This window comes from Larus michahellis, chromosome 3 (genome assembly GCF_964199755.1).
Source record: "Larus michahellis chromosome 3, bLarMic1.1, whole genome shotgun sequence".
NCBI lineage: Eukaryota > Metazoa > Chordata > Aves > Charadriiformes > Laridae > Larus > Larus michahellis.
Window position 1 is genome coordinate 24,118,740 of NC_133898.1, and position 22,552 is coordinate 24,141,291.

Below are 22,552 nucleotides of genomic sequence, written 5' to 3' on the forward strand. Positions count from 1 at the left end.
CTTCTCTGAAGCCCGGTCAGGAATTAATGCTGCTATTTACATTATTTCAAGTGACAGCGTGCAGCAAATACGCTGGGTCCGCGATCCCATTCTTAAGTTTTATTTGGGGGGAAAAGAAAAAAAGTCCAAGGTACGTGGTCTCCTTGGAATAAACTTTGAAAAGAGTGATGAGGAGGTAAAGAATATTTGTCCAGGGTTTATTATTTTTTGTTGTAGTAATGCTTTCCTGGCTTTCTTGCGGCATCGCACTGCTTTGGGTGCCGCAGAAAATGGAAGAGGTGACCCACAGAAGGGAGCCTCCTTCCTTTTAGCGTTTCAGATCTGGTTTACAACAGTATCTCACTGGGGAAAAAAAAAAAAATGTCACACTGGTTTTGGTGGTAAAAAACCCCTACATTTGCCAAGTAAACATTTCATCACAAGCAACAGCAGGATTAGTGCGATCCTTTGCACAGATTTTCTCCCCTCTCTACAACTCTGCCGAGTTTAGTCGCTTTACCTGAATGAAAACTCATGGGAAGATTGACACGTGGGATAAATGAAACAATCGCATCCTTTCCATAGGGCTTTCAAGTGAATTGTACAATAATCCTGGGGATGATTCATAATAAAAAAATAAACATACAGATAGCTTAAACCATTGCTTGCATTATTTTCTTATTTAAATATCTTAAGTGTTTTCTAATGCTGCACCGCTTATACCTCTCAGTCACAAACGTTGTCTTATAGTTCAAAGATGTTTGCTTAAAAGTTAATCCTTTGGGCTCTGTAAAATGGACCTTTTGTCTAATCAATGCAAATTGATTTTGCTATTCTGTATTGACCTCTCAACCCTTTGACTGTCCATGGTAATTTCTTTCTTCACCTGATAAGGTACCTGATCCATAATAAATCAATTCTAATTAGTTTGGAGACTTCACTGGGAGCATAAGTTTGTCGGAAAAAAGCAGCAGGTTTCAGGTAGCTTTTCCATATCTCTCCATCTGTGGTTATATTTTTTGCATAAGACTACATTCATTGTATTCTTGGATAAACTTGGCTCATAAATATCTACATTGCTTTCTGCGGAGACAAGCCAGTTTAATTGGGAATCATACTAATGAAATATGTAAAACATACAATACTCTAAAGCCGGAGAGGAGTTAAGAGATACTGGGTTTAAATCCGAAATTTCAATGCTTAATCGCCTCTTATATGTTTTACTGTCGTGGAACGTATTGGCAGCAGCCTTTGAATGTCTAGCAGCCATTCACACTTTGACTTGAACAAAAATCTTTCCTTTTTAAATTTCTTTTTTGTAAGTTCAGAGAGAGATGCCAAAACCAAGGAAGGCCTTCTTTTTTCTTCTTCTTTTTTTTTTTCCTTTTTTTGGCGTGCTACTGGTGGTGTGGTAAACAGGGGTTTAGGGAGGAAACCTAAGTGCTGGAGAATTTTGGTTTTGTTTTTTATTTATACAGCAAAGTCCACATTTAGCATTTTCACCCTCAGTAAGATGATTAATCTGCTAGAAATTTTAGCATTTTTAGCTAAATTTAGATTTACCAGCAAATTTAGATTTTACCTAAAAAGCACACTAGAGGAGAAACTCTCCCAAGAAAATGCCTGCGAAAACTCAAAATACAGGTTTGTGACACCTCACCTCTCGATGTGTGCATCAGCGCTCTGTCGCTTTCTGTGTCCGACATATGCTGGGATGCACAGATGCACTTTTTCAGATGCACCGGTAAAACCACACCATTTATAATATGATTTCCACAAAGAAGCATGGGCTGGCCGGCGCTGTCTGCTCTGAGGCCGTTTAGCCGATTGCTAATGAGGGCTTGGGCTCTGTGAAAGAGTTGAAAAGACAGATCTCACTTTTACCAGCACCAATTCCAAACCTGAAATATAGGGGAGGGAAAAAAAAAAAAATATACATTTTTATATATATATATATAACAGGATGGGACCAGTTTGTTTGTCTAAAAGAAAGGCAGAATGCACTAACACAAATTGGAACTTAAAAAAAAAAAAAAAAAAAGTCTTTGAAAAGTGATAATTACTGTTTTGGTAAATTGCTCTAACTCTTCCACGCGTGACTGTGCTGTTTAAAAATCTATCAACCGATTTACTTAGCTAGTTGATGACAGGGAAAGAAAAAAAAAAAAAGAAAAAAGAAAAAAGAGTGCCTTGCGGAAGGTAGCAGCCTGCTGATGGCAGATAAAGGGGGTTCACAGACGGGCGGCCCTGCCTGCGCAGGCAGCGTGTGGGCAGCGCTGGCGGCTGGAGTTGCTGCCCGTTCGAATGTTCGGTGATGTGGAGACCGTGTCCTCTTAGCCAGCCGCTAAAATGGAGGCTGAAGAGCCTTTTTGGAGTGTTACGGCACTTCATGCGGAACACATGAATGACGGAGAGTGGTAAAAAAAGGCAGACTTTCCCCCCACCCCCCCAGTTTAGCCGTAGAGATAAGAAAACAAGAGTTAACGCGCTGCCTTCTTCCAGTTAGGGAGCGTTCCTCTCCCTCCGCTGCTGAGGCTGCTCCGACCGAGATAGGCCTGAAATCCCTGCCTAATAGGCCAAAGAAAATATAGGTTACTGGGGCTGTTTGAACCTGGGACGGCGTCTTGGCTGGCTGTGCGGCAGCCGGCCGGCTCCCGTCAACAAGGTGCTGCGTTTCACAGCCTGGTTTTTACTGCGGCCGAGTGGAGGGATGCCATGCTTTCGGCTACCTTTCCTCTCCCCCACTCTCCCCCCCATCTTTTTTTTTTTTTCGTTCGAGATTTAATGCCTCCTTAGAAAAGATAAGTTCGTTTTTGCACACCTTGGGGTGGTGTGTTCATTTTCTGCCCAAGAAATGGATCTTCTTTCGGATTTTGTACATCTTGATTTATTCTTGGCTTATAGTTTGAAGTGGGTGCTCTTCTAAAAGGATTTATGCATAGGTTCACTATTTTTGTAGTTATGGTTTATATGATAAGCTTTTTATATTTAAAATCAATATGTAATCCTGTGGAGGAGCTTATCCTCTAAAACCCCATTTGTAAATCTATTTTAGCTTTGTTACACCGCGCAGCCACAGTATTCCATAGATTGATTAGGTTCAGCAGCAGAATCCTATCAAATGGCCTGCTCTGATGATGATGCAAACTCTTTCAGGATTGCTAGTTGACTGGAACTAAAGATAAGACCTGACTGCAATCCCCCAATGTGCTCTTTACAAAACTCGTGTTAATTTTCATCAAAGTGCCGGGCTTATTTATTATAGTGGCGAGGTTGAAGGTTTTACTACAAGAACTTTCGACCATTTCTATTAAAGCATTTCTATGGGAACCGGCCGCCTCTTTGCTCAAAGTAATTATCAGTTTAAGCGGTGGGGGGGGGAAAAAAGACAATATGAAGTCAATGAAGATGAATAATTGAAAACATTTCTACTTTAACATGAGTTTAGCAAACTCTGTCATTTTAAACTGCCCATCGCGAGCGGTGGCACAGGGGCTTTAGCTTTCAACACTTTTAGCTCATATACAGCCTCAGAGCTTAATCCTATTTTTGTCCGGAGTGTAGCTTTTATAACAGTATTATTCTGAAATCTTCAAATTAATCACAGCCCATATTGTAGCTTCCCAGAGCTGCCGTCAGCCTGGGTAACTGTATGTGACAGGTGTTATAGGTAATCCTGGCTTAAAAGGCACAACAGGTAGGAATCAAACTTGAACACAGCTGCTTTTTTAAACATAGGGATGCTTCCCGAAACTGCTGCCCGGCAGTATTTTCTCGGATAAAACAAAATTGCAATGTAATCGCATATAAAATGATATTTAAATATTTGGTGTTGGTTCCCCTTTTAACCAATTGCTACTTGACTGTATTTTTGGGGAGGGGGGGGTGGGGAGGAAGTCTGACTGCTTTTCTAAGAAAAAAAAGCAAAAAGGCAAGAGACTGTTTCTGCCAGCAAGTTTTCCCATGGCATATTTCAAACACTAATAATGAGCAAATGCAGAAACAAAAAAAAAAAACCAAACCCAAACAGTTTTGTTCCATGAAGTGCTAATATGATGTTATTTACCCCACGGGGCTACAAAGGTGGGCAACAAAAACTGTAGCATTTAGAAAGGGACTTAACGGAGGTAGTGAAGGACTGAGTGAAACCTGTACCGAAATATTTCAATTGATGATTGCTGTTTCAAAAGCTAAAATTGCTGCTGAAACTGGAGAACTAGGGGGTGAAGCCAAAAAAGTAAACAAAACCAAAAAAACCCAACCCAAACCTTTAAAAATAAGGGCTTTTCCACTAAGGGAAAGCTGTCGGAAAATTGCAAAATAATTAAATGGGGTGCAGGTAGAGACGGGGTTTTCCAGGTCCCTTTTCATCTAGAGTTTCGTGTGCCCAGACGTGCCGGGGAGCCCGAGTCACAGCTCAGTTATCGGCAGGAGCCGGGGGGGGGGAAAGTTGGGGGCCGCGTCTGGCCGGGGAGCAAAGCCCTGTGAAAAATCGCCGCCGCGTCTCTGTCCTCCTCCTCGGCCCGGCTCGCCGCTGTTGCCCTTCGCCAGGCGGGTTCGTCGCGCCGAGATTGCGTTGCGAACGCAGGGGCTTTATTTCTGGGGGGAAAACCCGCCGCTTTGGGGAAGCTCTGACTCGCAGAGGTGCAGAGCCGTGTGTTTTAAGCGGGTGGAACCGAAGGAGCCTTCCCCCCAAAGGAGCGAAAGGGCAAGCCAGGGGTGGAAATCGAGAGACTGCCTTGAAAATTAGCACCTAAAAGGCTGCTCCCCAAATTAAAGCGGCTTTGTCGCGGGAGAAAGGGCTTAGATGGCCAGTCGTTTCGGCTGGTGGCTGCGTTACACCTGGAAAATTATTTCCTTAGCGGCGGAGGGGAAGCAACACATTTGAAAAAGAAAAAGAGATAGAAGGAGAAAGAAAGAGAGAAAGAGAGAAAGAGGGAAAGAAAGAAAGAAAAAAGAAAGAAAGAAAGAAAGAAAGAAAGAAAGAAAGAAAGAGAGAAAGAGAAAGAAAGAAAGAGAAAGAAAGAAAAGAAGAAAGAAAGAGAGAGAAAGAGAGAGAGAAAGTGAGAAAGAGAAAGAAAGAGAAAGAAAAGAAGAAAGAAAGAAAGAAAGAAAGAAAGAAGAAAGCAAGAAAGAAAGAAAAGAAGGAAGGAAGTAAAGAAAAGGAAAGGGGAAAGAGGCAAAGAAAGAAAGAAAGAGGAAAGAAAGAAAACAGAGGAAAAGGAAAAGAAAAGGGAGAAAGAGGGATAGAAAGAGAAAAAGAAGAAGATAAAGTAAAAGAGGAAAAGAAAGAGAAAGAGAAAAACTCCTGGGAAGTTTCAGCAGTGCCCGTTCAGGCTGATGCTCCGGGAAGGGCTCTGGGCCGCTGCCGTGCGTGTCCGCCTCTCCCAAGCGTGTCCGCACACACGTGTCAGCGTGGGTTTCCCCTGCCGGCCTGTGGACCCCTGACTCGCCCGTGGGCCCGTGTGCCCAGGCGGGGAGGCGAGGGCGCGATAAAAGCGGTTACACATTCCTGCCTTTCCGCCGCTTCTCCCAACCTTTATTGCACGATGCTGCATCTAATTTTTAATTTGTAAATACAAGGCTGAATTCCCTCTAGCACCACTTGCTTTCATAAAGCTTCTGAGCAGTTTGCTGTCTTGAATAAATTTGGCTTTGGAGGGGGGTCAGGGGGATTTGAACCACCGCATTCTTGCGGGGTTTGTGAAGATTCACATGGTAACCGGTGGCGAGCATTGTTCGGGTTATCTGAATAAGCACCAGCCATGTGAGTTTTAACATGATCGCCCAGGGCAATGGAGAGAAAGCCAAAAAGAACTGCACCCTCTCTCCCCTTCTTCGCCTTCGGGGAGGAGGAGGAGGAGGACACCGCCGGGCCGGTGGCGGTGGCTTTTCCCAGTGGTTTGGGGGTTTTTTTTGGAGACGGTGTCCCGTTTCCCTCCCGCTCCTCATTTGTCCGGCTATCTCCCTCATCATCTACCGCTCCTGCTTTTCATTGTTTACCTTCTTAATGAGGGAGGCGGGGAAGGCTGGGGCTTGAGTGACGGCGACAAGCCCTTACGAGGCTGGCTGGAGAGCCGGGGGCTGCGGGGCGGCCCCGGGGGGCTCCGGCGTGCGGGGCCGGGCCGGGCAGCGGCGACAAGGATCGATCCCGTTGGGAAAAAGAAAGGGGGGGAGGCTGCGGGGTGAAGGGGCCCCGCGATGTGATGTAGCAAGTGTATTTTTTTTATTATTTTGTTTTTTACTTCAAAGGTGGTGGGGGGTGTAATGCTAATTAACTGATACCTGCTTTTAAAGTTACTGCGAAGCATATGGTGCCCTGCGTGAGATTCCTCCCGCTGCTCGGAGGAATTAGCAAAGAGGAGCCGGGACGCGGCTCAGAACGGGCTTTTCCTGCCGGAGAAGGGGAAATTCGGTAAATGCCGGTGCCCGTCCAGGAAACAGTCGTGGGGGGGGGGAAGAACCAAAATAAAACAAACAAACTAACAAAAAACACCCCCAAAGGACCCCAAAGTCGCTGCCCAGGTGGGCGGGAGGAGAAAAAGCCGGCGGGATGCGTTTCTCCCCGCGGTGCCTCCGGCTTGGGAGAGCGGCAGCGGGCCGGGATGGGCGGGATGGGTCGGGATGTGCCGGGCCGGGATGGCCGGGATGTGCCGTGTTGTACCGGGATGGGATGTGCCGTGTTGTGCCGGGGTAGGATGTGGCTGGATGGGCCGCGATGCGCCGGGATGCGTCGGGCCGGGATGCGCCGGTGGCGGTCCCCCCGCCTCCGCGGCCGCGGGTCCCGGCGCGGCTGGCGGCGCCCCGGCGGTGGCGGCCGCGGCGTCTCAGGGCGGTTTTTGTTTTGTTTTTTCTCCGTCAGACTGGCAGAAGACCGAAGCGCAGAAGAGGCGAGAACAGCTTTTGCTGGACGAACTCGTTATTCTCGTTAACAAACGGGACGCGCTGGTCAGGGACCTGGACGCCCAGGAGAAGCAGTGAGTCGGGCAAAAGGGGTGGCTGGTGGTGGTGGGGGGTGTCCCCGCCACGGCCCCCACGGAAAGTTTGGGCCAAGTCCGCGGGAGCCGTAGCCGTGGTCCGGGGAGGGGCGGGGGGGGGGGGGGGGGGGAGCTCGGCGCGGCCGCGGAGGCGAGCGCGCATCCCGCGCAGCCCCTCACCGCGCCTCCCGTCGCCTCTCTCCGCAGGGCCGAGGAAGAGGACGAGCATTTGGAGAGGACCCTCGAGCAAAACAAAGGCAAGATGGCCAAGAAGGAAGAGAAATGCGTCCTCCAGTGAGCGGCCTTTTCCCGCAGCGGTGGCGACATCGCGGCGCGGCTCTTTCCTACGTTTTTAAAATGCCGACCTGAGACTGCGGGGAAGAGGGAAAAAAAAATGTTTTGGAAAAAAAAAAAAATTAAAAACTTTTTTTCCATTTTCTTAGGCCAGATCTAGGCTGCGCCGGGCCCCGCTCTGTTGTTTGGGTTGTTGGTTTTTTTTTAGTTTCCATTGAAGCGAACTCGCGTTGTACCATGGTTTCCTTGTGGGCTCAGCTCTCCTGCCGAAAGGGTTTGAAATGAAATCGCCGAGAGCCCGGGCGTGCGGGCGATGCCGGGGAGGTGCGGAGGGAGCAGAAGAAATAAAGTCTGTCCTGGTTGCTGTAGCTGGAGGAGGGCTGAGTTTTGAAATAAATACGTTTTTTGTCGTAATAGGATTAGAGAGGGGGATATAGGAAAAAAAAATAAAAATCATTGGGAATGGTTTCATCTAGTCCTGCCATATGTAATACTTAATAAGCTACCTACATTTTATAGTTAGGTCAGATCCACCCCAGTTATTATTAAAAATGTGCTGTATTTACCAGTGTTTTATTTCAGCAGTTTTACACTTCCCCGGGAGCGGAGCCGAGCTGCTCTGCTTTACTCGGGGGGGTTTCTCGGGGCGCAAAGCCCGGGAGGCGGCTGCCGGAGGGGGCGGCCCGGGGCAGAACCGAGCTCCGGCCCGGCCCGGGGCACCGGGGCTTCTCCCCCCCCTCCGCCTCCCCCTGCCTCCCCGGGCCCGGGACGCGCCGCCGCTCCGCGTTATTTATTGCGCCCGGGACGCACCCCCCCCCCCCGGCGTCCCCCCCCCGCGCCCCGCCACCCCGCCCCGTCCGTGTGCCCCCACGCGTGTCCCGCGTCGTCCCTTCGTGGAGCTCGTCTCGTTTATTTATTACAATACCGAGTCATATATAAAATTTTCAATAAAAGCCGAATCTTTCTTACCGTAACTGCCGCTTTCCTCTTTACCTGGGAAACTCCCTCCCTCCCCTCCATCCTTCCTTCCCTCCGCCGGCCGGGGACGGGGCCCGGGAGCCGGGAGGGGCCCGACCCGCCGCGAGGGGGGGTGCAGCGGGGCTCCGCCGCCCCGGCCGCCGCCGCTTCGCAAATGCAACGAAACCCACAGAAGGGAAAAGTTTTTCGTTTGTTTTTAATAAAACCCAAGTCGGGGAGGGGGAGGGAGAACTTTTCCCTGCGGGGCCGATGCCGGGGGGTGTGGGGGGTGTGCGCGGCCAAAGCCCCGCTGCGGGCCGCGGACGCGCAAGGAGCGCACCCGCGGGGGAGCGGAGCGGCGGGGCCGGAGGGAGCCCAAAACCGGCGGGGACGCGGCTGCCGTCCCGAGAGGGACCCCCCCCCCCCCCCGACCCACCCCGCCCCCCCCAATCGCCGGCGGCTCCGGGTGCAACCGCGACCCGCTCCCACCAAAAAACCCCAAATTCGCTCGTGGAGGAGGGAGGCGAGCGGCCGGCGGTGCCCGCGGGCTGTGCCGGGCCGGGGTCCGGGGGTGCGGGGGCTGCCCCGGTGCCCGCCCGGTGCGTTTGGCGCCGGTGCGAGGAGTTGGCGGAGGATGCGCGGAGCGTCCCGCCGGCGACAGCGCAGGGGCGGCGGGCAGCCGGCTCCGCCGTGCCCCTCTCCCCAAAACCCAGGGGCTGGGGAAGGGGTCACACACACGGACGCGGTCCGAGGGCTCCGCGGCCGCGGAGGGCAGCGTAGCCTTGCGGTGTGTTGAGGGGGAGAGGGTGGCAAAGCCCGCGGCGCTGCCCGTCCGTCCGGGCACCGGGAGCTGCTGAGCCCCGAGGCCGGTGGGGGGGGGCAACGGGGGGGCCGTGGGTGCGGGCGGGCACCATCCCCCTCCCCCCCGCGCTTGTCTGTCTTCTAATGCGAAAAAAGTAACTCGGTGCCCGGGTTGCGGGAAAAATAAGTGTTTTGTGTCCCCCTCCCGCCCCCGGCCCGGGAACTGGCCTCAAGAGTTAGCCCCCCCCAGCCCCCCGGAGGGCCCGAGCTGCCCCTGCCCTGCCCCTGCCCTTCCCCGCCGGGGCCGGGGGGACGCGCAGCCCGGCCCCCTGCCCGCCCGCAGCCCCCGCCCGGCCGCCCACCTTACCTGGGCGCAGCGGGGAGGGCGCAGGCTCCGTCCGGCGGAGGGAACGGGGGGGGGGGACACGACAGCGGGACCGTCACCACGGGGGGCGGCGAGCCCCGCGCCCGCCCTGCCCTCAGCCCCCGGCCAAGCCTGCGGGGAGGCGCCCGCAATTGTGGATTGGGCAACCGCCGTGGTTGCGGAGTGGGGGTGCGTAGTGTGGGGGTTTGGGGGGGGCACAGAACCCTCCCCGGTGTGTGTGTGGGGGACACCCCCGGGGGCCGGCTGCTGCTCGCCAGGACCGGGGCTGCACTGGCGGGGAGAAGTGATGGGAAGGCGACGGTTGGCGGCGGGGGGAGCGCTGCCCCGGCCCCGGGAACTGCCCCGGAGGGACCGGGCCAAAACGAGGGGGGCTGGGGGGGGGGGGAACTGCCCCCCCAAACCCTTCCTCCTCCCTCCTCCTCCTCCCTTCGCTTTTTGTGAATGGGCCGCGGCGCCTTTGTTGCGGGGAGAAGTGCCCGTGTCGCGCTCTGACTTTCGTGGGCGAGCGGAGGAGCCTGTAAACCTCCTTTTCTCTCCCCGCACCGGCTCCCTCCCGCCCGGATTAGCCGGTTCCCTCCTCGGTCGGGAAAAAAAAAAAAAGGGGGAAAAGAAGGGAAAAAATAAATAAAATAAAATGGGGACGGGGGGAGGAGAAGGAAAACCGCGCTTTGGTCGGGGCCGGCGCGCAGCGCCTTTGAACATTAGCTCGCTTTCAGCTCCAGCGGCAATTAGAGGGAGTTGATTTGGGGAGACCAACAAAAGCCGCGCACCGGCGCCCTCGTTAGAGGTGCGGGGCCTCTCCGCGACCCCCCCTCCGCCCCGCGCACCGGCCCCGCCGCTCCGCGCCCCCCCCCCCCCTCCGCCTCCCTGCGCACCGACCCCGCCGCTGCGGGCAACGAGTCGGACTGCGCGCAGCGGCGCGGTGGGTCCCATTCGCCACCCCCACACACACCCCCCAGGGCCGCCCCTCTCCCCGCCGCCCCCCGGCCGCCCCCGCCCGCTCGCCCCCCGCGGCGCGGAGCAGCCCCTGAATTCGGGACGCGCGGGGAAAGGTGCGGCGGCGGCTTTTTTTTATTATTATTTTAAAAGCACAAAGTTTGGGCGAGCCTCCAGACAGCGTGGGGGGGCCGGGACCCCGCTCCCCGCGGTGCCCCCCGCTCCCCCCGTCCAGCAGCGCCCTCCGCGCCGGCGGCTGAAACTTTTCCGCCGTCCCCTCCGGACGACGGGGACGCGGAGCGGCGGCGGGGTGTTTGCCGGGGCTGAGTTGCGGGGACGCGGAGGGACTCCCCCCCACCCCCCAACAACTTCTCTAACCATTCCCATCCCCGCCATCCCTTCCGCGGAGGTTGCGCGGGGTCCTGCGCACACCCCCCCACACACACTCCCCCGGCCAGCTCTCCGCCGGGGCCGGCCCGGGCGCGGCGGCGGGTGCGCGGGGGAGCGCGGAGCGGCGCGGGGCGGGAGGGGGGGGCGGTGGGGGGGGCGCGGAGGCAGCCGTCGCCCTGCGCTGCCATTGCCCGTCGGGCTGTCAGTCAGGCGGGGAGCGGCCGGGGATTGGCGCCGGGCTGGTTACGCAGATGCTTTGCGCGCACATACAAGGGTAGGGCCGGGGGTAGGTGATCAATCCTCATCAGGGCCGCGGCTCCATCGCCCCGACAGCGCGGGCCGCCGGCAAGGTAACGCGGGGCACCCCGGCAAGTTGGGGGTGCGCGGCCGGGGCATCGCCCCCCCACCCCCCTTCCCCGGTCCCCCCCTCCCCAGGCCGCCTCTCACCTGCCGGACCCCCCCCCCCCATCCACCTCCGCCCCATCCCGCCCGCCCCCTCCGCGCCCCCCTCCTCCCACCCCCCCCCCCCCCGCCCGCTCCGCCCTGCGCGCAGCCCCCGCCGCTGCTCCGCAGGTGGCCGCGCAGGTGAGGCGGGCGGCGGGCACCGCGCTCCCCGACGGGGCGGGCGGCGGCGGCGGGACGGAGCGGGCCGGCGGCACCGGCACCAGCGGTGCGAGAGTGTGCGTGTGTGTGTGTGTGTGCGCGCGGTGTGTACTCCGGGATTTTCCTCTTTCTCTTCTTTTATTTTTCCTACTTTATTCGCCCCTTTTCCCCCTCTGTGGCCGCCCGGGACGGTCCCGCTCCGCCGCGCTCCCCGGCAAAGTTACGCAACGGCGGGTCACGGCGCCCGGCCTGCCGATGGCGGGGGTGGGGGGACGACGACGACACACACACACACAGGTGACACCCCAAACCTGCCACCCCCGCCGCCGGGATGCCCACCGTACCGCCGGGATCGGGGAGGTCTCTGTGCGTGTGTATGTGTCGGGGGGTGCCGGTGTGTCCCGGCCTCGGGAGCGGGGGCCGCCCCCGGGGCTCGGCGGGGCCGCCCGGGGTCTCTCCGCCCCTTCCTCCCCTCCGCGTTTATCTGCTGCTTTTTTTGCCACCCCAGCCCGGTCGCTGCCTCCCCGAGCCGGCGGCCGACGGGTCCCCCCCGTGTGTGTGTGTGTGTGTCCCGGCCCCGGGACGGGCCCCGCCGCCGTCCCGTCCTGGCGCTGCCGCCCGCTCGGGTGCCCGCGTTCTCCCTTTTCCTTTTCCCCCCTTTTTAACTCTTATCCATTTCTAATTAAAACGTCCCCGTCTGCTCGCTTTTAAATTAATTATACTTCCCTCCTCTGGTACCTCCTTTTGATTCCTAATCCAATTATCTTTTTAAATAATTGCTTTATCTCTCCCCATCGCCGGGCACTGATGCCTCTCGGCACTTGCACGCAACTCGCTTTCGTTTAAAATAAAATAATAATAATAATAAAAATTTGCAATTAAAGGCCGCCTGCCCGGTGCCCCCGGGGCGCCCATCGCCCGGACTCGGGGCGGCCGGACCCCTAACCCGTCTCTCTCCGCTCTCTCCCCAGGCGCTCCGGCCTCGCTTCTGCGCAGGCAAGAATTCCGCCTTTTTGTTTCCCGATCCTCGTTGTTGTTTTAATATATTTTTTCTTTTTTTTCATTGTTTTTTTTTTTCCTCCTCCCTTTGCCAGCGATCGCTTGAGGACCTCACGGTGGTGAACGGCGGGACAGAACGAAAAAAACTCCTTTTACACCAATTTTTGTGCTCCGTTTTTAAATTGTTGTTGGCTTTTAATTTTTTTGCCTCTTGTTTGGGGTTTTTTTGGGGGATTCTTTTTGTTGGGGCTTTTTTTTTTTTTCTCCTTTTCCCCTCTCCCCACCCCACATATTTGATTTATTTTATTTTTATTTTTATTTTTTTTTTCTGCGGGACTTTGGAGGAAACCTGCCCGGCTTTTAGCATGATGTCTTACCTTAAACAGCCCCCTTACGGTATGAACGGGCTGGGGCTGACGGGCCCCGCCATGGACCTGCTGCATCCCTCCGTGGGGTACCCGGGTGAGTGCCTTGTTCCGCGACCCCCCCCATCCCCACCATCACCCACTCGCACTCCGGTGGGTGCCCGTCAGCAAGTGGAGGGGAAAAAAGCTCCGTCCCGTGCGGGTTTGAGGAGCCCGTGGGGCCACACAATTTGGGGTGGGCTGTGGGGTGGGTACCCCCCTTTGCCCGCAGCCTGGGGTGGGGGGACAGCGCCAGTTCTAGGTGAATTTCCCCCCATCCTTGGGGTTCCTTCATTCTCACAGGGATTTTTAAGGCTAAAAAAGCTTTAATAATAAAATAAAAAAGGTCGATCTATTTCGACACAACGAAATCTCTGCGCTGCTCCCGCTGGGGCCAGGCCTGACCCTTCCCCAGCCCTGTGCCCCTCATCCTGCCCGCAGCAGGACAGGGTCCTGCCCGGGGGGGGATGGGGGGGTGGTGTCACTGCCCGGCTGGGTTGTGTGGGGACCACCGCCGCTCTTTGGGCTCAGAGGGCCAGGGGGGATGCTTTGCAGGCCCCTGCCCCGGGGGTTGCCGGGGTTCCCGCCGTGCTGAGGGGTGCGGGAGGTGTGGGGGGACCTGGTGTGACCGGCGTGGCGGTGCTCGCCCCCAGCCACCCCGCGGAAGCAGCGGCGGGAGCGCACCACCTTCACCCGCTCGCAGCTGGACGTGCTGGAGGCACTCTTCGCCAAGACCCGCTACCCCGACATCTTCATGCGGGAGGAGGTCGCCCTGAAGATCAACCTGCCCGAATCCCGAGTCCAGGTACCGGACCTGCGCGGGGAGATCCTGCACCCTCACGGGTCGGGGGGGGGGGGATGCGGGGGCACCCCGGCGCCGCTCGCATGCTTCAGACCCGGCTCTTCATCCACACACACGTCCATCTTGCCTGGGGGCTCCCAGCTGCTTGGCTGTCCTGCCGTGGTGGCATCAGGGCGAAGGGGGACTTTTATTTTTCCTTTTTATTCTCTTTTATTAATTTTATTTTTATTAATATTTTTTTTTTTTGTCCCCCTCCACCTGCCCTAGGGTGCAGCAGCCCTGCTACCCGGCTGCTTCCCAGGGGGGCTCCCTCTGGCACTGCCCCCCCGGCGATGGTGCCCAGTGGGGTGGGATTCACGGGCAGAACCCCACTCAGGATCTGTCCCCCAAAACCATATTTTGTCACTGCGCCGGGGACATGCACAAGCTGGGACACCCCAGCCGCTTGGCCCCAGGCATCCTCGCTTGGGGCGGGATGGGGGGTGGCCTGGGTGCCAGACAGGGCAGGTTTTTTGTTGTTGTTGGTTTTTTTTTTTGTTTTGGGGGGGATGCGGGGGTGTGCGGTGCTAATGGCTGGGCGTGGGTGCTGGGAGAACTGGTGCCGGGGTGAGGTTGGTTGGGTGCTCCTGGGGCGAGGAGGGGCTGGGGGGGTGAGTGGCGAACCCCCCCCCCCCCTCATTCCACCTCCCCTCCTTGCCCCACTGCTCATCCTCCTGCCCCCTGTTTTCTCCCCCCAGGTGTGGTTCAAGAACCGCCGTGCCAAGTGCCGGCAGCAGCAGCAGAGCGGCGGTGGGGCCAAGAGCCGTCCGGCCAAGAAGAAATCCTCGCCGGCTCGCGAGAGCTCAGGTTCGGAGAGCAGCGGGCAGTTCACGCCGCCGGCAGCGGCCTCCAGCTCGGCCTCCTCTTCCTCCTCCAGCTCGGCCTCATCTGCCCCGGCGGGTGCCCCGGCGTCTCTCAGCACCCCGGCGTCATCCATCTGGAGCCCGGCTTCCATCTCTCCTGGCGCGGCGCCGGCGGGGGTGACGGTGCCCGAGCCCTTGCCGCCGGCCGCCGCGTCCTGCATGCAACGGGCCGGCCCCGCCGCCGCTGCCGCCTCCGCCAGCTACCCCGTCTCCTACGGCCAAGGCGGGGGGTACGGGCAGGGTTACCCCGCGCCGCCCTCCTCATCCTATTTCGGGGGCGTGGATTGCAGCTCCTACCTGGCACCCATGCACTCCCACCACCATCCCCACCAGCTCAGCCCCATGGGGCCCTCCTCGGTGCCTGGCCACCACCACCACCACCCGCTGAGCCAGAGCTCGGGCCACCACCACCATCATCACCATCACCACCACCACCAGGGCTATGGCGGCACCGCGCTGCCCTTCAACTCCTCCGACTGCCTGGACTACAAGGAGCCCGCCGCTGCCGCCGCTGCCTCCTGGAAGCTCAACTTCAACTCCCCCGACTGCCTCGACTACAAGGACCAGGCGTCCTGGCGCTTCCAGGTCTTGTGAGGGGCTGACCGCCGTCCGTCCCCCCCCAGCCACCACAGACCCCCCGCCCTGGGTCTCCCCGCCGCCTTCGGGGCAGGACTCCAATTCTTCCTCCTCCTCCTCCTTCTCCTCCCTCTTCGTTAGCAGTGGCGATGCCCTGGGGGGTGTCCTACCACCCCCATCTCTACTGACTGATATTTATTTGCTTCCTGCGCCCCTCCAGCGGGTTTATTATAATTATTATTTTTTTAAAACGCAACAGAAGAGGAGTTTAAAAAAAAAAAAAAAAGTAAAATAAAATGCCTAGCGTCTCCCCTGCTGCCCCCACCTCCGGGCAGAGGCGCAGGCTGGCTCCTGCCCTGCCGGTGCCCCCCCAGCTTCACGCAGGGACCCTCACCCCCCTCCCCGGGTGCGGGAGCCCCCAGTTCACCGGTCCTGTACAGCCTCTTGCCGCTGGGAGCGGCGGGAACGATGTAAATACTAGGTCCGTTCCAGTGACCGTGATTATTTTTAGTTGATGCTGTTGGGTTGGCATTTCTCTAGATTCTAACATGGAACAGAACTTTAAAAAAAAAAAATTTTTTTTTAAAATTTTAATCCCCTTCCCCCTCCCCTACCCCCAAAACGAATCTTTCCCTGTTTTGCGGCCTCCGTCCATCCTTGAGGGCTCAGCGTGAGCTCAGCCGTGCCGCCGCGGGGCTGGGGCCGGGGTAGTGGGGTGGGGGGGCAGCAGCCCGGGGATGGGGGGTGCCCGGAGGGGAGGGAAGGGGTGCCCACCTGATCCACAACCTGCAGACCAAAAAACCCAAAACTTTTGGAAAAAAAAAATTAAAAAAAAAAATAAAAAGGAAAGAAAAAGAAAAGCAGAAAAAAAAAGTTTTGGTTTATTTTTTGGGGGTGGAGGGATGCAGGGGAAAGCAGCTCTGCTTCAGGCTTAGGGGGGGATGTGACTTTTTGGGGGTGTGTTGTTTGGTTTGGTTTGGTTTTTCTTTTTTTTTTTTTTTTTTTTTAGCCCCTTCCGTGGGTCGGTGCGTTGTCGCGGGTCTGGGCTGCAGCCCGCTGTGCCCAGCTGCCTTTCCCGCAGGGGGAGAGGGACAGTGTATGTGTGATTTTTGATGCCGTAACCCCACACTTCCCCCTTCAACTGTAAGGCAAACCCCCGCACCCCCCTAGTCCTTCTTCCCCCCACCCCAATAAAATCCAAACTAATAAACGCGGTGGTGTCCTGTCCTCCTTCCTCCCCCTCCCCGTCCCCCGCCGCCTCCTCTTCCCCAGGAAACTTCTGTGGGGGGAGTGCGGCACTGGGAAAGGCTTCCCGGGGGGATCCCAGCAAGATTGTGGGGGATGTGATGAGTTTGTGAGTGCTGTGGAGGGGGACCCACCACGGCCGCCGCTGCGGATGTGGGCTGGGGACCCGCTTTTATGTTAATTGATGCTGTTAATTGGTTACTGATTTATTGCTGCACCGCGGTGCTGGCGGGACTCGTGCAATGGGCGAACACTGGCCAAAACAGCACCTGCTGGGGTGGGCCACAGACTCCCCCCCCCCAACCCTAGGCAGGGCTGGGGGGTGCAAGGTGTCCCCCAGATGTAGGCAGGCAGCCCATGGCCCTCCTGCACGGGGAGGGATGCTCAGCACCCGGCTTCCAGCCCTGGCGCACCGTGTTTCCCTCCGCAGCCGGCACAGGACGGGAAATGGGGGGATGAATTATTTCTAATTATGTCTCTTGACAGTCTCCCCCTCTTTACTTTTTTTTCCCCAGAGGCTGCCCAGTGGTGCTGGGGGCTGTTCCCACTCCTGAGGGGCCACCACTGCTGCTCCCTGGCTTGGGGCATAGGTGCACTGGTGGTTCGGAGCTTGGCGGGGGTGTGTGTTGGGGGGGGGGGTGGCATCCCCGAATTCCCCTCCTGTGGCCTTGCAGCAGTGCCTGGTGCAGCCCAGGGCCATGCCATGCTGTCCCCAAGCACCCCTGGGGCAGCAGGGACCGTGGGGGGCGAGAGGTGTCACACCGGTGCGCTCCAGGCGGCTGCTCTGGGAGGGGGGTGTGTTTGCACCTCCCTGTCCCTCCCCCCAGCATCCCAGTGGGGTGTCAATGGGGCCGGCAGTGTGCTGCGGCTGCTGGGGAATGGGCTGCAGCGGGAACACCAGCGGGGGCCAGCCCCTGGGGCCACCGGCACAAGCCCCGTGTGTCCTTCCAGGGTCACGGCCGATGGCCTCCAGCACCCGCACCCTGCAGCAGGGAGAGATGGGAGGGGACGGGTGCAGCTGAGTCGATTTTAGGGGATTTCTTTTCTTTCTTTAAAGGCTGTTTTCCTTGTTGGCTCCTTCACTGCATATATATATATATATATATATAAAAAGATATACTTAAGTATATATATGTAAGAATTTTTATATCTATCTATCTATATAAAATAATCGTTCTATTCTGCAAGCAGTAGCGAGGCAGTCATCGCACCAAAGGGTGGCTGTACAGGCACTTTGAGCGCGGGCCACGCGTGCTGGGGGGTGGGAGCCACCAGCCTATGTGTTCCCCAAGCTCTTTTTTTGAAGGGACAAAGTTATCACAGCCCTCCTGGAGCTGTGAAAGAAATAAATCTGCGCTGGGCACAAAGTGAACCAAAGTTTCCCCCCCGAGATGTAGTGAGCATCCATGCAACAGCAGCCAGCAGGTCTATACCCTCCCCCCCCCATCATCTTTAAACATAAATTACACACATTTCATTTCCTTAAAAATTGTGTTCCAGCGTAACTCAGTAAATCAGCACTGCTGAGAGGTGCAGACAAGAGGAGAGCTTAAACTTTGCTCCCTTGGTTTCGGTGATATGGTCCTAAACCTCTTCATCCAACGCCCCATGGTGTAGCGGGATCCCAGGTTGATGTCTCTGCGGGGTGCCCGTGTCCCCCCAGGGGAACCCTCTCCAATTTGGGTGCCTGGTGCTGCAGGCTGGTGGCATCTCCAGCATCCCCCACGCCGCAATGCGGGCTGTGGGCATTTTCCTGCCTGGCTCGTGCAAGGCAGCGAGGCTGCTCGCAGAGAGCTTTTCCTGATCACATCAAATAGTGGTTTTGCCCTCAATGCTTGGCTTCATTTTTGGGTTATTTTTTGTTGTATGTCTCCCAGCCCTGGAGTTTCTTCAAAGGTCAACATGCACGACTCGAGTGGGAACTGCTAGTTTGCTGGAAAACAACTAAAATTATAAAATTGTGTTGTGTTATGTTTTTTTTTTTTTCTCGTATTGGGTAGAAACCCCCTGGAAGAATGTCATGGTGACAAACCAGCGCATTGCCCGCCGGCCAGCCCGGTGTGGTCAGGCCTCGTCCTCCCTCTGCCGCCCATGGGTGGGTGCCAGCGGGGGTGGGCAAGATGCGACTTGCACCCACCGGTGGGGGAACACCGGGATGGGGAGGGTCCTGCCAGGGTTTGCACCCACCCCCCTCCCCCCTTTTTCCATTTCACCGGAGAAAACATCTCCCACCGTGGGCTTCCCCGCGGCGCTGCCGCCCCCAGCACAAGTCTTGGCAGGCACCACGGCACCCTGCCCGCTGCCCGGCTCCGGGAGCAGGCGCCGGCGGGATCACAGGGCTTTTCATGTTGTTTTGGGCAGCCCGGTTGTGAAACAGCCACCCGGGAGCCTCACACCTCAAGCGAGAAGGCTGCTGGGTGCACGGTTACTATCAGTATTTAATTTTTTTTTAATTATTTTTTTATTTTTTTAAATAGCATTTGCTGCCAGACCGCGGTGCTGCCGGTGGCCCAGGGGCCGGTGCCGAGATGCCGGGTTACCCGGCACGGCCCGGCGAAGCTCCTGCCTCTCACCCGAGTGCCGGCAGCTGCCTCCACACGCCGGTGCCTGCTCCAAAGGCTTCCCTGCCTGTAAGTCAAGGGCCAACACTTGGGGGTGGGGTGGGGGAAGAGGGGCAGAGGGGGGAGAATATTACCCAGCTTGGGATGCCGTTAGTTTTTCTGCTTGGTGCATCACGGGCCTGAAATAATTGATGATCTATTTGCCGTTATCAGAGTATTCGCTCTGAGTGAAGTGGAAAGCCGTGCTTTTTTGAAAAGCTTTTTTTTTGGAAAGCTTTTTATTATTTTTTTTTTTGTGGTGGGGAGCTGTGAGGGGTGATGATCCCACCGCCCCGAGTGGTACCCGGCCACGCAGCGGTGGGCAGAGGCCAGGCAGGGTTGATGCCAGCCGGGGTGGCCAACAGCCGGCTTGGGTGCAGGACGTGCTTCGGGGACCCGAAAGCGCTACATCCCAGCAAGAATTAAAATACTAAAAAAAATTATAAATTCTACCATTAGCAATTTCAGGAGACATATACCACCCTAACATGGCTTATTACAGTTATTCCGAGGACACCCTTTCTGGCAGAGCACAAAGAGACGAGACGATTGATTACAGCTGTAATGAGGAGCCGCCGCACCCCACCATTTGTGGCTTTCCCTGCACTGACCTCCACGTTAGCCAGTCACTGCTAATTCACGCACTTCGGGCAGCAATTAATGCACATAAAAAGCCCGCATCGGTTCCAAACCTGTTTTGAATTTGTCGATAAAAAAAAAAGTCTGCCGGTGTAACTCCCAGCCGAGGAACCTGCTGTACTGGGGAGCTCTTCTCTCATGTCGCAGGGGTGAGCACAAAAAGCTGCGGGGAAGGAGGAGGGCGAAAATGGTCAGAGGGCTGAAGCCTAAAGGAAAACATATGCCCAGTTCCAGTTAAATCCCTATTCAACACTTTTTTTTTTTTTTTTTCCAGGGCAGACAGGACTTTTCCAAGAAAGCCATGAGAGGATTTTTTTTTTTTTAATGAAAAACTGTGATTTTAGGAAACGGCACTGGGGATCTTATGTACATTTCTAGTATCACTTCCTGTATATTTTTAAGCTGAAATCCTCTTAGCATGCAAAGTAAATAGATTATGATATACCGAAGGATTAAGAATCACTGTCTGGTGTCAGATTAATCCCTCATATAGACCATCACTTGTACTGACAGAAATATGGCTGCAATTCAGCAGAATAGCTGTACGGCGAACCAACGCATCGCAGTGTCTCAGGCAGAGCGGGGGCCCGGACGCCGCCGTCCGTCCTTGCGCCGCGTGTGTGTCGGGAATGAAATATGAATACGAACATTATAGGTGCGCTCCCCTCCAAGCGCAGCCGTCACAGGCACAGCTCCGCACGGGGAGGCGATGCAGCAGCCCGCTCTGTTTCAAAGCTCTCTTTATTAATTTTTTTCCCCCTTGAGCATACAAAAAAAACCCCAACCCTAGGCGTCGCAGACCGTGTGCTCCCTTCAAAACGTAAGGATAAAAAGCCTCCTTCCAACAGACACACAGGAAGGCGCCGATAAAGTACCGAAATGGGTTGGGAGTTTTTCTGGTGCGATGAAAATGGCCCATCATGCAGCAGAAAACCAGCAGGATTTGTGCTGGAAGGGGAAAATGGCTGACTGACCGTGAGCACAAATGTTTTATTTGGGTAAACACGAATCTTTGTTAATAAAATACTTCTCATGGCTTGGTTTGGTAGTTTGCTTTTTTTGTTTGTTTGTTTTTTGCAGCTAAACTTTTATTTTCAGTCCATTCATTGTACAAATTTGTTTGTCGTACAAAACCCACTTCAAGAAGCTCGCTGGCTTTGGGTCGTGACCACCCAGCGCTCCCAAAAAAGCTCCAGCTTAACCCAGAGCCGTGCCTACGGCAGAGCACAAAAAAAAAATAAATCTGCGTCCATACACGCTGCGCCCGATCAAATGGTGGGAAGAAAGCCCCACAACCATGCTCATCCCTCTCTTCCCCGTCAGAAAAAAAACCAGAGGGCTGAAACAGGTTATGTTACCTTCTCAGTGCATTTTCTCTTGGTGGTTAGAGGAGGCAGATTAAAATCTGGACTCCAATGGAATGATGTTTAAGAGGCTCCGCGTCTTTTTTTTCAAGGCAAAATAATGGTTATTCAACTAAGATGATATATCTAGATATGAAAATTGAGAGCATTCTTCGAAAAATGCTGCTGACTGTGAAAGGCTGCTCTTTCACAGAGGTATCCTGAGTGAAGATTTTATCTGCTGGTATCTCAATAGGACGGTTTTCAGAGCCTTGAGTGGAAATTCAAATCTGCTTCCAAGTGAAGATTGTTAAAATATATAATGCATAGAGAATTACGGACTTTCTCCTGAGAAGTTTATGGATTAGTCCAAGAACCCCCACCCCCCAAAATTTTTCAGCATTGTTTGTACTGTAAATGGGGATCCGCAATTACTTGTGTCTTTGAATGACACGATGAAAATGTCACCAAATTGCCCTCCATAAGCAAACGCAGGGCAGTTGGTGCCTGGACACGTTCGTGTTAACTCAGAAATCATTCAGAGGTGTAAGGGCAACACTTTTTCTAAGCACTTTGTCTTCTGCTGGCGGCCGGATCCAGGGCCGTCTGGAAGTTCGCTGAAGGACTTTCTGTGAACTTGGCCAACTCGGTGAGGTTTCGCTTTCTTTGCTCTGGCAGCGAAGGGGGTCCCACGCTCGGTCACACCATCCCGAAGTGCACGACTTTGAGAGACCCGCTGTCTCTGGTCTCCTGCGGAGAGGTAAGAGGCAGGATCAGGCAATGAGGGATGGACACCTTGCATGGTCATGGAAAACACCGTCCCAACCCCGGGAGAAAAGACAATGGCAGACTCTGTCCCAGTTTGGCCTGGGAATGGAGGACGCAGCCCTAAAGCTGCCTTGTCATGCAAGGTGAGGCACTTCTCCCCTTTTTTTTTAAGCCCCTTTGCAACCCCCATCCCCAGCTGCTCTTGGGGAAACCAGGGGCTGCAACTCCAGTGACAGCTCCTGGCGTCCCCTGTGCTGGACACGGGGCTGGGATGCGAAGGGGTGGGAACCAGCTCCCTGTGTCCCCTGTGCTGGACACGGGCTTAGGATGCAAGGGGCTGGGAGCTGAGGCTCCGTCAGTCTTTGAGCCCCCTTCCCGGTGCCTGGAAGCTTATCGGCAAAAGTGAACCTTTAGATTTTTGCCACCTTTTAATTAAAATGTACTGCGAACACCACGAGGCTGGGTTAACACCAGTGGGTAGAGAGGTTTTCAAAGTTATGCACGGGACGGCATTTTGCATTCCTCATACAACGCAAATACGTGATTTAAGCACAAATCCCAGGGTGGAAACACCAGCCCTCTGGTTTAGCAAAGGACAGGAGGATGGGACAGATATGTGCCACAAGTAGAGGTTATTTCATAACATGGACTAACGTGCCCGTGAAACACATGAAATACTTTGCCCTGGAAAGTGCTGTCGTCTAGTGAGTCATTGCTTTCTTTTGAATTACAGATGAGTAGCCAGCCCTTCACCAGGCAAAGAAAAAAAACTAGGTGTGGAGCTGAAAACAAAGGGCAACGTGAGTCTTGGAGGGCAAGACAGGATGGCTGGTGTGGGAAGGGGGGTGGGCTCGGCCCCAGGAGGTGGCCGTCAGGGCCGTGTCAGGCTGCGGGAGCACTGTCTGGGGCGGACAGGGCTCATGTGAGTGCTCCTTGACTTCAGGAAAGAGGG

At 55.5% G+C, this 22,552-nt stretch overlaps 3 protein-coding genes across 27 annotated transcripts in view; 2 read left to right on the forward strand and 1 right to left on the reverse strand.

The window, feature by feature from the left end:
* EHBP1 (EH domain binding protein 1) overlaps positions 1-7,721 on the forward strand; it is a 229,740-nt gene extending 222,019 nt beyond the window's left edge. For all 20 annotated transcript variants that reach the window (XM_074579200.1, XM_074579202.1, XM_074579203.1 and 17 more), the window contains 2 exons: positions 6,842-6,956; positions 7,164-7,721. In XM_074579200.1, coding sequence (XP_074435301.1) covers positions 6,842-6,956; positions 7,164-7,254 — 206 coding nt within the window. In that variant the 3' untranslated portion in view covers positions 7,255-7,721. The remainder of the gene's footprint in view (positions 1-6,841; positions 6,957-7,163) is intronic.
* A 4,235-nt stretch (positions 7,722-11,956) lies between these two features.
* OTX1 (orthodenticle homeobox 1) lies at positions 11,957-16,326 on the forward strand. The gene is made up of 3 exons (XM_074578225.1): positions 11,957-12,783; positions 13,379-13,530; positions 14,265-16,326. The coding sequence occupies exons 1-3, from the start codon at positions 12,687-12,689 to the stop codon at positions 15,021-15,023; spliced, it is 1,008 nt and encodes a 335-aa protein (XP_074434326.1). The 5' UTR covers positions 11,957-12,686; the 3' UTR covers positions 15,024-16,326.
* Positions 16,327-19,800: 3,474 nt separating this feature from the next.
* The window catches only part of WDPCP (WD repeat containing planar cell polarity effector), a 161,315-nt gene continuing 158,563 nt past the window's right edge, over positions 19,801-22,552 (reverse strand). For 4 of the 6 annotated variants that reach the window (XM_074579217.1, XM_074579218.1, XM_074579219.1 and 1 more), the window contains one exon: positions 20,220-21,582. In XM_074579217.1, the coding sequence (XP_074435318.1) occupies positions 21,532-21,582 (51 nt within the window). In that variant the 3' untranslated portion in view covers positions 20,220-21,531. Of the gene's footprint in view, positions 21,583-22,552 lie in introns of all 6 variants that reach the window. The other 2 variants (XM_074579215.1, XM_074579214.1) reach the window with 2 other exon arrangements.

Bases quoted from the DNA above. Each gene is read 5' to 3' on its own strand.
- OTX1 (XM_074578225.1), top strand. From the start codon at position 12,687: ATGATGTCTTACCTTAAACAGCCCCCTTACGGTATGAACGGGCTGGGG. The intron at 12,784-13,378 runs GTGAGTGCCTTG...GCTCGCCCCCAG, and splicing joins TCCCTCCGTGGGGTACCCGG to CCACCCCGCGGAAGCAGCGG. The intron at 13,531-14,264 runs GTACCGGACCTG...TTCTCCCCCCAG, and splicing joins TGCCCGAATCCCGAGTCCAG to GTGTGGTTCAAGAACCGCCG.